This window comes from Tamandua tetradactyla, chromosome 16 (assembly GCF_023851605.1).
Source record: "Tamandua tetradactyla isolate mTamTet1 chromosome 16, mTamTet1.pri, whole genome shotgun sequence".
Classification (NCBI taxonomy): Eukaryota; Metazoa; Chordata; class Mammalia; order Pilosa; family Myrmecophagidae; genus Tamandua; species Tamandua tetradactyla.
This window is the reverse complement of record NC_135342.1, coordinates 51803010-51816696: the sequence shown is the minus strand read 5'-3', so window position 1 is coordinate 51816696 and position 13687 is coordinate 51803010. Positions and strand designations below refer to the sequence as shown.

The 13687-nt window shown below is 39.3% G+C and overlaps 1 protein-coding gene across 4 annotated transcripts in view; it reads left to right on the top strand.

Moving 5' to 3' along the window:
- CSNK2A2 (casein kinase 2 alpha 2) overlaps positions 1-13687 on the top strand; it is a 44417-nt gene that overhangs the window by 18179 nt on the left and 12551 nt on the right. For all 4 annotated transcript variants that reach the window (XR_013163592.1, XM_077132580.1, XM_077132581.1 and 1 more), the window contains 6 exons: positions 5623-5682; positions 8398-8481; positions 9285-9395; positions 9692-9793; positions 10296-10396; positions 11238-11386. Coding sequence is in view for 3 of the 4 variants with exons in the window: in XM_077132580.1 (XP_076988695.1) it covers positions 5623-5682; positions 8398-8481; positions 9285-9395; positions 9692-9793; positions 10296-10396; positions 11238-11386 (607 nt within the window). In the remaining variant the exon portion in view is untranslated. The remainder of the gene's footprint in view (positions 1-5622; positions 5683-8397; positions 8482-9284; positions 9396-9691; positions 9794-10295; positions 10397-11237; positions 11387-13687) is intronic.

Genomic DNA, 13687 nt, shown 5'->3' with positions numbered 1-13687 from the left:
GTTAAAGGTTTATTCAGGTTTTCTATTTCTTCTTGAGTCCTTGAAGTTCACTTTCAATTTTATTGGCTTAAGTTGTTAATAAATTTCTCTGGGCATAAAAAAAACATATTTGATTATACCCTCCTCTACATTCCTAATGTTTATTTGTGCCTTTACTTTACTCGCTTTCTCTCTCTCTCTCTCTCCCTCCTTCATTTATTTATTAAGTTTTTCTAGAGATCTCTTATTAAGCCTTTCAAAGAACCACCTTTTGGTTTTATTGCTTGGCTGTTGTTTTTGTTAGTTTTTCTATTTTATTGTGTTTCTGCTCCTCTCAATTATTTTCTTCCTCTAACTTTATTGATTTTGCTGTTTTTCTTCCTAACTTCTTGAGTTGAAGTCTTATTTGATTGATTTCTATGCTTCTTGACTGATAATGAGCATGCTTAGGTCTGTACAACCCCACACACCATTTTAGTTGTTCCAAGGTGATGGAACTCAGGTCTAAATAGTTTTCAAAGTAGAAGTGCATTTAGTTTATTTTGGGTTTTCTCCCCAAACTTTTTACTTCAAAAAATTTTAAACCTACTGAAAATTAGAAAGAGTAGCATAATCAGTACCCTTAAGTCCTTCATCTAAGTTTACCAGTGTTTGTCATACTTGCAGTTATTGTTCCTATGTGTGCTCTCTCCCCCATCTCCCCCTTGTTTTTTTTCCTTAAAGCTGCAGACATCGTGTAACTTCACTCCTAAATGTGCTAGCTTTGGTACTAGGACGTTTTCTTATATAACCGCAATACTAGATAGTTTAGTATTAACATAATAATGTCCACTGACACACAGTATGGAGTCTTTATTCAGAAATTTCCCAGTAATTATTATCCCAGTAAAGTCTTTTATAGCTGTGTGTTTGTGAATATATGACCCAGGATCCAGCTGGGTTTTTAAAATATTATCCTTTTATTGCATTATGTCCAGAGAATATGACCCATGTGATGTTGATTATATGGAATTTGTTGGTGGTTTCTTTGTGATTTTATTACATAAGTTTTTTTTTTTTTTTTTAAAGGAAAGACAGAGAGAAGGAAGGAAGGATAGAAGGAAGGAAGGAAGGAAGAAAGGGAAACATTTTTAAACATTTTCTTGTTTTATTGTATTCTGTTTCTCCGTTTTTGTTACATGGGCTGGGGCCGGGAATCGAACCGAGGTCCTCCGGCATAGCAGGCAAGCACTTTGCCCGCTGAGCCACCGCGGCCCGCCCCATAAGTTTTTAATAAATGTCCCATATAAGCTTGAAAATGGAAATCTTTTTTTATAGTTTTATACTATATGTATTAGATCAAGCTTGTTCATTTTGTTCAAATCTTCTATAGCCTTATTAATTTTTTCCCTTGATATTTCACTTTATGATAGAGGTACAGTTTGGTCAATTTATCTTTGAATTCATCAGTTGTGCTTCATATATATCAAAGCAAGAATACAAGATGCATGATGAAACTGAACAAAAGACAAAACTTCAGAATAAATGAATGGGAAAACCCAGACTCTATAACTTAGAATTAATAGTGCTAGCAAACCCCAGAACTCAGAAGTGTCTCAGGGAAGCCAAAGTACCATTTTGAGGTAGAAAAAAGTTTCTGTTGAGACATGCTTCTTTCTGTGTCTTTGGAGGAATATGAATAAAAATGAATAGGCATTTTTAGTAATACATATCACATGGGCATTTTAAAGGTTGATCAGACACTCTGAATGAGATCCATCCTGAAAAAATGATAGCCCTGTATCAACCCTTGGACAATTTCTAAATCATTCAGGTAGAGATAAGATAGGCTTTGACTAGCTGATATCATGAGGTTCTGTAAATTCTCTTAGAGTTTGATCTTGAGAGAATGAGTTCACAGACTAAATCAATAAAGTTTCCTTAATTTGGGGGACAAAATTTCAGGTTGCTGAAATTACTTTGTCATTTCTTTGTAAAAAGACTTTAACAAAGGAAGTGTCATTTTCAGGCAATTTGTGATAATTTTGCTTGATTAGAGATTTGTTCTACTTCCTTAAGTTTCTAAACAGGTTGACCTTGGTTTTATTCAGGATTATGGGATTACGTGTTAACAGTGCTTAAATTGGTGGTTGCTCTGTTGAATACATTATTATCTCAAGTGGTTACTTGCCTTTTGCGTAACATCCCACTTCTCCCATTTTTTCTTCTCTCTACGTGGCACCTGTGTATATCAAGGAATGTGCAGGCTGTGCATGCAGGGTACGGATTTGTTGGTTGCCACATCTGGCTGATGATCTGAGCTACCCCAGAACCTTTTTAAAGTGTGGTATCCTCCTGGTCTCCTGAATGAGAGTCACTGGGGCTGGGGCCCTTGGAATCTGCAGGTGATTATGATACAGCTGAGCTACAACTGCAGTTTGAAAACCTGTCTGTATTACATAGCAGTCATGGGGCCCACCTGTGGCCATTCCGTTCTGGATGTTTCCGGAACCAAGGAGGCCTCTGAGACTGTTGATGAAATTACATTTTCTACCTTTCTCCTCATTAGACTTTCCAGCATTAATTAAAAACCCTAAGAAACCACTTCGGAAGTTATCCACCTTGGACCCTTTTAGGGTGATCCTGCAATAGAACTGATTTCTAGGGAAATGCCAGTGTGTTTGAGGCTTTGAAACCAAACTGGAATTGGTATGTAGTTTCTTCATCACTCCCTTTATAATCTTCTGGCAAGCATAGTAGCCTTACTTGTTTTTGATAGTTCGCTTTATGAAAATTTAAGCAAAGCTACCTCCTGCTAACGTTTTATAGTTGGTTAATAATGTTCTCTACATAGCTGGCTAAAAAAAGAATGGAGAGAAAGTGGTTCTTATGACGTTTCCTTTTCTGATTTGTCATAGGCTCTTGGTACTTCTGTTTCTTGGAAGAAAGTTTTTATTTTGTTCTATTGATTGAGCTTCCTCAGAGACAAACATGCATTGACTGCTTTCTGTGTGCAGAGCACAGAACCACCATAGGTATGGTGGGATATATAAAGCATAACAGTCTCTGCTATGTAAGGTCTTAAAGAGTGTGGTTAGAGAGCTTAATGTGAAGAAAACTGGGTACAGTACTGAGCCATACATTGGACCCCTAACATACATGGAAAGGAAGGTTCAGAGATCTTAAATCACCAAATTGGTAACTACCACCAGCCACAGCACTGGTTTCTCTCCGTCTGTATGCCATGTATGGCAAGGGACTCTTGGGTGTGGGCAAAGTGCAACATCCTGTTGTTTGCAATAGAGGGATTACCACTTGTGAACTTCAGGCTCTCCAGCACCTGAGTGAAGACTTAACTCTGGAAACACTGCTGCTTTCTGTGTCCTATAAACACACAGATGGACAATAAACAGTGTGGGGTACAGAAAACAAAGAGACCAGTGTCATTTCAGAGAAACCCAGATGGAATGGGTTTGACTTTACTGATGGTATTCCAGATGGGTGACTCTGGGGAGAAGAATGGAGATGACAAATAGGCATATTTGGTGAGAGTGGGAGACACCTGGGGGCTGCAGTGAGAACAGAGCTGCAAAAGTTGAAGGAAGGTGGACTGTGGATGCTGACATACAACTGATGTCTTTTATGTTAAATAAAGTTGTTAATGTTGGACAGCTAGAAATAGTATTTTTGTAGTATGGGAACATTTATATTTATGCCTTAAAACCATTTACACAGATGCTCGGTTAGGATACCACATGTTATGAAAGGAAAGCCCTCTACAGATAAAGTCCAAATAATAGAATAGCCCATACTGTTTTCTGGAATAAAATATGCCATCTTGTCTGAGGGTTAGAAAATGATTTTTTCACTTTTGTGGCCTGTTTATTGATTTGAGGTTTTGTTTGACACAGTCTCTGGGAGTGATCTCCTTAACTCTGAGAAGAGGAGCTGATTTGTCATACAAAGAGATGGTATCTTAAACCTCTGTATATCCAGGTTGTCAGTGTCCTGCTGAGAACTGGCTTAGAACCTTCTTTGCAGTGTAGATCTAGGCCAAAGAAAAGCTTGGCTGTTTGATTGTAGTGCTTTGAAGCCCTCCTGAGAAGTGATGGCATGCTTGTATCATTCTGCTTGAATGCGGTTCTGTCCTAACCAGGCTCAGCCCTGAGTGCTGGAGCAGCTGCAAGTCACCACTAGTATATTGGCTTCTAATATTAATTCCTGACAGTGCACTCAGCTAACAGCTGTCTGTGAGGTTGATGAAGTCAGATACTTATTAAGCTGGAAGGATGTTTGTACTCTTATCCAAAAGGAGAAATGTGAGAAATTAGCTAAGTCCTGGTGTTCTTAGAAAACATTGAATTTGATTACTAGCAAATTTGAAGTTTTTCTTACAAAGAAAATTTGGGAGGCAAATAATCACTGATTTAATCTAACCACTGATTAAATTAAGGGTGTCACCGTATGCAGTGGAAAGTATCCTTTACTCCCTTGTTCCCATCTGCCCCCCATATATATATATATATGAGACCATTTTTTTATTTCTTGTCATTTTTGCTGATACAAACACATCTGACACATGAAAATGTAGTTTTACTTCTTCCCCACTTAGACAATAGCGTGTTGTATACACGCTTCTGTCCTCCCCTACGTTGCTTAAGTTTTTCTCCCAGTAAAAAGAGAAACAATATAAGTTTAATCAAGGTGTTGATTAATTTTATTGACAGTATATGCTACTTGGCCTGATGAGAAGGGAGATTTTCTTGGAATTGACTGAGTAACAATGATATTAGTATAGTTTTCTGACAAAGTTTTATGATGATTTTAGTGAACCTTGATGTGTAAATGCTGCTCTGCCATTTAGAAGTTGAAATTTTAAGACTGCTGTTAGGTGGGTCTTTGAATTATCAAGAGTGAAAGTTTTCATTTTTGAGTCATTTTGGCCTGTGATTATTTTCAGTACCCCCATTTTAAATTTTAATGTCTCACTCAACCACTGCCACTGCCCTGCCTCCCCCCACTGTCCAGCAAAAAAGACATTTAGTTGCTTAGTTCCCACCATTATTGTTTATGAAGTGTTCTTTTTTTCCAGTCTGAAATTGGTTTGGGAAGGATAGATTTTTGGAAAGTCAGAGGCAGAAGCACCTCATTTTCCTTATGTTTTTTGTTTTTTTTCCCCCATTAGCAGCCCAACTGTCTTGCCGCATTGGCCGATGAAATTCTTAAAAGCTGTACTGTGTACCCAGAACTCAATTCTTTAAACTACTGTGGTGCTGTAATGGTGTTTGTTTGGCATACAGTAAGAATATGAGGGCAGTTGGACAACTTAAACTTCATCTCCATTATAAAGCTATTGTGGGTGTGAAATCATGGAGTGTTAAATAGCAATTTTTTTTTAACAGCAGATTTTTTAAAAAAATCCAAATCAATTTTTGAATGGTTTTCTCCTTGGAATTCCTTTTTTTTTTTACCTTCTCTATTCCACAGTTTGAAGTAGTAGGCCCTCATCTTTAGTCTTTGTCCTATTGGTTCCAAATCAGGTAGTAAGAGATCATGAGATTCTTTAGTGACTTAAGTACTACGTAAATGTACAGAGAATGATGAATATTTGGGATAACGTCACAATGAGACTGAATTAACTTTCTGTTTTCTAATCTGTTTCAGCAACTCTACCAGATCCTGACAGACTTTGATATCCGGTTTTATATGTATGAACTACTTAAAGTAAGTGGCATTCATAAACAGTGGATTTTTTCAGGCTCACTCATTAAAAGAGAAGTTTCTGAGGACGAAGAGAACTCAAGCAGAATATTTGTTAATACCCAGAGAATTTACTTACGTTGAGGCCTCCATCATGGGATCTGCATAGAAACTTTCCAGTAGAACTGAGAAAGATGGCTAAGTCAAGGGCTGCCTGGGCATTGTGTCAGAGGTTACAGCCTCACACTTCATAGCTCTTGTTAGCCCTTGGATTTCCTTTTTGTTGCTTAATTAATGCTTACTATTAGTTTGTTTCTGCTGTATTAACAGATCACCCCAAACTTAATGACTACTGAAAAATTGTTTCTCACAGTTCTATGGCTTTTTTGATCTGGATCAATATGACTGGGCAAGCTAGTCCAGGATGGCCTCATTCAAAGATATGAAGCCTCAGCTGGGATAGAGCCCCTCTGTCTGCAGGTCCCTTATCCTCCAGGAGGCTATTCTTGGCTTCTTTTCTTGGTAGTCTCAGAGTTCCCAGCATCAAGAGTAGAGCAAACCTCAGCGTGTAAGCACTTTTCAAGCCTCTGCTTGTGTCATGTTTGCTAATGGCCTGTTGGCCAAAGTAAGTCACGTGGCCAAGCCTCGATTCAGAGGAGTAGAAAAAGACTTCACCTCTTGACGAGAAGAACATCAGAGTCACATATAGAGGTGCATGCATAAAAGGATTGCAGGCGTTTGCCACTTTCTTTTTCATGCCATATGTACCTCCTTCCTTCTAACCCTGCTAGTTAACCACCAATGCAGGGAGAAGTGCTGAGGAGATCTTCTAAGAGACTTACTGACTGATGGGGGATGATCATTTTTTAATTTGCCCAGGTAAACACATAGTTTAAGAATTCCAAAAAGCTTTGTAAAATGGAATAGACTAGTGGTTCCTAGCTTTTTAGGGTCGTGGATCACTAAGAATCTGATAAAAAGAAGCATGCATAAACATACAAAGTTTTGCATAAAATTTTAGGGGGGTTTTCGACCTTAGGTTAAGAATCTCTGAAATATGATAGAGGTGGCTAAGGTATTGGCATTACTGAAAAAAACTACTGAGATGGAGTTGTGATAAGATTGTGAACTGTTATTTGAACAAAATGCCAAGTTGAATTATAGCAGAGCTTTATTGAATGAGGATTTGAAGCACTAGCTGCAAGAAGTGAATATCTTTTCTTACAAGCACTTGTGCAACCCACTTGTCATTAGAGAGAGCCAAGGTGAATTCATAGGTTTGCTGTTATGTCTTCTTTTGGTCAATAAGAACAGAAAGACAAAGGACCTACACATTTCTCCATGCCCTCTCCAGACTAGAAACTGATGGCATTGGTGTTGAAAAGATTTGCAGTGATGCAGTCCTGTGACCTGTCAGGCTAACACCTTTCCTGGGGACGCTTCCCAGAGAATCCCATGCACTTAGCTCATGAGACCTGCAGTCCAGTCCAAATTTAGCCATCTATTATTTTTAAGTTGGGTGTTGGGATTTTGGGATTTTTAACTAGCCCCTAAGGTAAAAGATTTTTAACCTAACACGATTGTCCTTAGGTGAGGAAAAGACATCCCCTATATGCAGGGCTTCCTAAACTGGTCATTCTGATGACCCTCCATGTCTGATGTCCTTTCTGCTTTCTGAAAACAGTGGCTAGGCAGAAAGGGTATGCATCTTTCTGCCAATAAGGCATAGAATCCCAGATGAAAATTGAAAACTGTCTTTCTTACTTAATGGTCAGAAATTATACCAGATTTTAAAACTGAAATGATTCCCCAAAGAATTTGAAAGCATGTCAGTAACTTCACAGGGCAAAACTTGACAAAAGAATTAATTACCTTATTGCAGTGATTTAGCTTTTGCTTTTATTGGATATTTTTTATATCCCAGGTATTGTGGTCCTAGTTAGTTTATCCTTTTAGGGAAAGACTAGGAAAAATAACACTTGCTGAATTTTTCTCTTGAAAAAAAATTGATGGGAGTGGGGAAGAGAGAATATTTAACTTAATTTAAAATTCAGCAGAAACTGAGGCTGCAGACTGATTACCCACTGACTCGCTGAGGATTTGTGGCAGAACTGATGTGATTCAGGTTCAGGAAGATATGCCCCAGGAGCCCTGCTTTCATAAAAAACAGGAGGCTGCTTTTCACAAAGCCACTTTGGAATCTTGCTATAATTATTGTTACAAAACAAAACAAAGAAAAAAATTAAGTTGAAGTTGAACTTATATAAGTGAAGTGAACAAATCATAAGTGTGTAGTTTTGAGTTTTACCCAAATCTACTTTTTGTCCATGTGGATTCTTGCATGTCTTTTGAACTGCTATGAGAGAGAGATGACTCCATTCAGGTTTTAGGCATGTCATATTAGGCTAGTAATTTAGTGTATGACTTTTAAATCCAGGTGACTGATAGTTGATACTCGATCCAAGTAGGACAGGAATGCCTAAAGATTGTTCCCCTTTTTTAAGAAACTTTCATCATAGCCCTCAATGTTCCCTCCATAACTCTGTGTCTCCCATAAGTGTATACAGAGATTAAGGAGTGCCTTCTAAAGTTCTTTCTCTTTTGTTATAGACAGTAAGCTGCCCCTTAGGAGACTATATTCATGTCAAGGTGTCACAAACAAAAAATAATAAAAATATGCTTGTATTGGAGGGTAGTAGAGGGTTTGCTTACTTTTCTCTGTGCTTTCTTACCTAATAGGCTCTGGATTACTGCCACAGCAAGGGAATCATGCACAGGGATGTGAAACCTCACAATGTCATGATAGATCACCAACAGAAAAAGGTACCACCACAGCCAGTCAGCAGCAAGCCTTGCGTTGGAAGACTTAAAGCAGACTGAAATGCTGTTCAGTACCGATGTGATTTTTGTAGACCCAAACTGTTTGGTTTGGTGCCCTGTACTGCTAATTCTCCAGTCTCCAGATACTACTTTCTACTTTACATAAGCATAATACACAAGGAAAGTAGACAGTTGGCCCTAATTGTAGTCACTTGTTGATTTTGGCCCATGGTTTTCTGAAGGGCCTCAAGAAATTACAGCTGATGGTTTCTACTTCATTTCTTAATGACCTTCAAACCAATCTGCCTGACCTTAAAAGTATTCTTGGGTCCCTTCTGTTTTTGATATCTAAGTCTGATTGTGCCTGATTGGTGAGTAAATGAATCAGCAACTTTTAGATTAATGAAAAGCTAGAGCAGTGCTTCAATCCGGGAATGGGACATGTATCCCTAACCCTTTCAGTTTTGCCTAGCACATATAATGAAAGTTATTAATGATGGCAAAATGTCTTGACATTGGTATGGAGGCAGAAAAAATGTTGAGCTCTATTGATCTAAGAGCTGAAGACCTGGAATGTTTTGTTCTGTTTTTCATATTGCAGATAAGATTCCATGTGACAAGAGCTCTGGAAATGACCTCTTGGCAGTTGCTGAAAGTGTAATTTTTTAGCCAGTGCACCTCCTTACATTTTTTTTCTTAAACGTTTTTAATATGACCAAATACTTGTTATCTGAGGTAGCACTGTATTAAGGCATAGACATCTAGAAACACTCCTTTCACCTGTGTTATTTCTATCATATTTGTAGCTGCGACTGATAGATTGGGGGCTGGCAGAGTTCTATCATCCTGCTCAGGAGTACAATGTCCGTGTAGCCTCAAGGTACTTCAAAGGACCAGAGCTTCTTGTGGACTACCAGGTAAGTTAGCAAAGCTGCCCTGGCTGCTTCTTATACTTCCTTAATGCTATCCTGATTTACTATTTAGTCAGTTCGAATACATTCAGAACCCAGCCTTTATTCCATCCCATGATGCTAATTTCAGATTTTTCTCAGCCCCCGCCCCATGCGCGCGCACACACACACACACACACACACACACACATATACAGCTTGGAAATCTAGGATATCTGCAAAGGTCAAATGAAAACTAGAAACTCGGAAAAGTAATGGGGTTTCTTTTGCTTTTGACTGACTGGTTGTCCTTCTTTCCTCAGATGTATGATTATAGCTTGGACATGTGGAGTTTGGGCTGCATGTTAGCAAGCATGATCTTTCGAAAGGAACCCTTCTTCCATGGACAGGACAACTATGACCAGGTGAGCAAACACCATCTGTCTTTATCAATTTGGGGGTACATGCTAAGAAAATAGTATCCTTAGATATGGATGCTATGCTTAAGCCACTAAATATCACTCAGTATCTTCGTATAAGCTTTTCTTCAAGGTAAAGTATTTTACAAATTTTGTGGTTGCACAGATAATAGAGACAAGTGATGCTCTCTGTGCCCAGCTTGCAAAGCAGATCTTTGAAGAAGTTAGGCACATCCCTGTTTCATAAGACTAGATTGTAGTCATTAGAATAGATGCCCTGTAATGAACAGTGTCTAAAAGATTTTATCATAAGTTGCATTATTTTAAAGGCATTTTGGAAATTTGGATTCTTGTGAACTTGGTTCTCTTTTGGGGTTGTGTCCTTGGGTCTCTCTTTGGGATCTGATTCTGGTCCCTGGCCATCTTCTCATTCCCTGGTACAGAATCCTCCCAGGCTTGCAGTAAGTTCTGCGCTCAGTGATTTGGTCAGTTTATGTTTGTGTTTCAGCTTGTTCGCATTGCCAAGGTTCTGGGTACAGATGAGCTGTATGGGTATCTGAAGAAGTATCACATAGACCTAGACCCACACTTCAACGATATCTTGGGACAGTAAGTAAGAGAGAGAGAAAGCGGGTTTTAACCTATCCCATTTCGGAAGTGGAAAGGTTAGAAGAATCACTTTCTAAAACTCTTCTCCCTTTTTAATCATATCAAAATTGAAATATCCTCCTTTAATCTAGTGTAAATTTTTTAAAATTTATTTTGAGATATTTGGACATTATTTATATGAGTCTTGTATTCATTATACTTCTCTAACAGATAACCTGTTCATCAATAGAAAATGGAAAACATGAAATAATGTTACAGAAAAAAGCTTTTATATATCTGTATTTTAAATATATCCTATTTTAGTGGCAAATTTCAGAAAGCTGTGGTTCTACTTTGAATAAGAGATTGTAGTTTCTTCTCATGCTGTGAAATGGATAGCAAATTTTAAAGCATATTGAATTTTCAGCACAGTGCAATGATGTTAAAAAATAAGTGTTTTGTTGACCATTTCCAAATAATATTTTATGAAATGTTCACATTTCTGAGGATAATCCTTTAAATATATCTGCTTCCCAGTACAATTATTCATTCACCTCAATTCCTAACCCAGAATTAACTAAAAGTCTGGTGCTAGTGTGGAAAGGTTCCATGATTTCCAAATCTGATCAGGTGTAGAAGTTTTAATTAATTCTGTTTATCAATCACAGACCCCTGTTTTGTTTCAGGGTGCAGTGATTGTAACTGAGGGATGTGGCATGTACCATAAGAATGAAATTTAGTTCCTCCCTTAACAGGCTGTAATCAGTGTGGTACTCTGAGACTGTGTTGGCTTTAGCCCTAATAGATAAGGTTTCTTGTTGAATTTAGTCTCTGAATATTAATACTTTGCTTTCCTTCTCAGACACTCACGAAAACGCTGGGAAAACTTTATCCACAGTGAGAATAGACACCTTGTCAGCCCCGAGGCCCTAGATCTTCTGGACAAACTTTTGCGATATGACCATCAACAGAGACTGACCGCCAAAGAGGCCATGGAGCACCCATACTTCTGTGAGTCTCCAGAATCTGTTTTCAGAGGGCATCATTAATGAAAGGAAAAGCTTTTTGCCCTTTATTGTTGAGGCCAGCCAAGAGGATTCTAAGTATTTAGATTTGGTCTTTGTTGGAATTGGGCCTCATTAGTTCCAGATTATTGGGACAACTTTGCAGATCAATTTCCTGGTCCCCAAAGGTGTTTACTTATTCACCAGCTGCAGCTCCCTACAATTCTGGTCTATGAGCACTCCCGGTGACCCTAGGTTAATAGATCACAAGTATCTAAAATTTGTTCTTAAGTATATTCATCTGTATAGAAACCTAATCAAAGATTCACCCCCCTCCAAAAAACAAATTCTTAGTTATACAGTGTATTTCTAAAGAAGAAAATAAAATAAACAAAAGGAATTTGAGGAAAGCAAAGCTGATTTGGAAAGACCTCACTAAAATCCTAACCGACTGCTTTCTGATATCTCATGAACTTTTACTTTTTTTTTTTAACTTATTTTTATTGTATAACACAACATATACACGAAGCAAAGAAAGTAAAAAGCAATAATTTCAAAGCACTCTTCAACATGTAGTTACAGAACAGATCCCAGAGTTTGGCATGGGCTACCATTCCATCATCTTAGATTTTTCCTTTTAGCTGCTCCAGAACTTGGAGGCTAGAAGGAATTTTTTTTCATCATCACTATCAACTGTGTGTGTGTGTGTGTGTGTGTGTGTGTGTGTGAGTGAGAGAGAGAGAAAATTACATATATACAAAAAAGCAATAAATTTCAAAGCACAGAGCAATAATTAGTTGTAGAACAGATTTCAGATTTTGGTATGGGTTACAAGTCCACAATTTTAGGTTTTTACTTCTAGCTGCCTAAGATACTAGAGACTAAAAGAAATTTCAATATAATGATTTAACAATCATACTCATTTGTTAAATCCTACCTTCTCTATAGCTCCACCATCACCTTTGATCTTTCTACCAATCTCTAGGGGTATTTGGGCTATGTCCTTTCTAACTGTTTCATGTTCGAAGGGGCCGTCAATAATATGGGGAATCAAACTAGTTGATGTTCTGGAAAAGCTGATCCCTCTAGGTTTCAGGACTTACCTGGTCCAGGAACCCATCTGGAGGTTGCAGGTTTCTAGAAAGTTACCCTAGTGCATGGAACCTTTGTGGAATCTTATATACTGCCCCAGGTGTTCTTTAGGATTGGCCGGAATGGTTTTGGCATTTAACCTTTAGGTTATTCCTGGCAATGTGAGATGATTTAGTCCAGTCAGTCAGGAAACTGTAGAATAAGGGAGGTTAAGGGACTTGTTGCAATTTACTCTTTAAATCAAGATGAAAACTTTCAACCCTTTTAAGTTTTTGTCTGTTACTTGACCGATATGCTATTTTTTCTTCTTTTTTTTTCCCTCTGGAGGTTAGCTTAATTCTTGCCTGAAGAATGTATGTATCGCTGTGCTCTTAAACCTACTGGCCCATAAGTATAAGTAGACATAAATATTTAAAGGTCTTACACTTCAGCCTTCTAGACTTCAGCCAAGTTCAATTCAGATGTCCTCTTTCCAATTTCTGGCATATACCCCCTTTTGTGTACTGTCTGTCCATCGCCATCTCTGGAATGGGATCTCAGAATCTCACCCCTAGATCCTGCTTGGGGCCACTCACAGCCCCCTCCCCAATAAAGTATTCAGATCCTCAAATAGAGAAAACAAAAAGGCATAGACGACTTCCGGAGAAGATGGCGGCTTAGTAAGACACGTGAGTCTTAGTTCCTCCTCCAGAAAAGCTACTAGGGGAGTAGAAACAATACAGAACAGCTCCCGGAGCCACAACAGAGATCAAGAAGACAGCGTACCCCATTCTGGAACGGCTGACTGGCTGGGAGAAACCGCACCGGTGAGATCGTCGAGGGGCGCGGGCTTCCCCGGGCCGGGGCGGCAGACGGCCGGAGTCCCTCCCTCCCTCCTTCCCGGGCCGGCTGGGAGAATTGGACAGGCGGTCCCCTTAAGCCGCAGCTGCTGGCGCCCCCCTCCCACGCGCGGCCCCCCGGACCAGCTGGGAGAATTGGATCGGAGATCCCCAGACCGTGGAAAACGGTGACCGGGGTCCCTTCCAAACACGTGGCTTCCCGGTCCGGCTGGGAACGGTGCACTCCCCTGGGCCACGGCAGCTGGCGCTCTCCCGCCACGATTGGCACCCCTGGCCCAGCTGGGAGATTTGGAGGGGTGCTCTCCTGGGCTGCGGCGGCCGGCGACCCTCCCTGCGTTCGGATCCCCGGGCCGGCTGGGAGATTCGGATTGGCACTC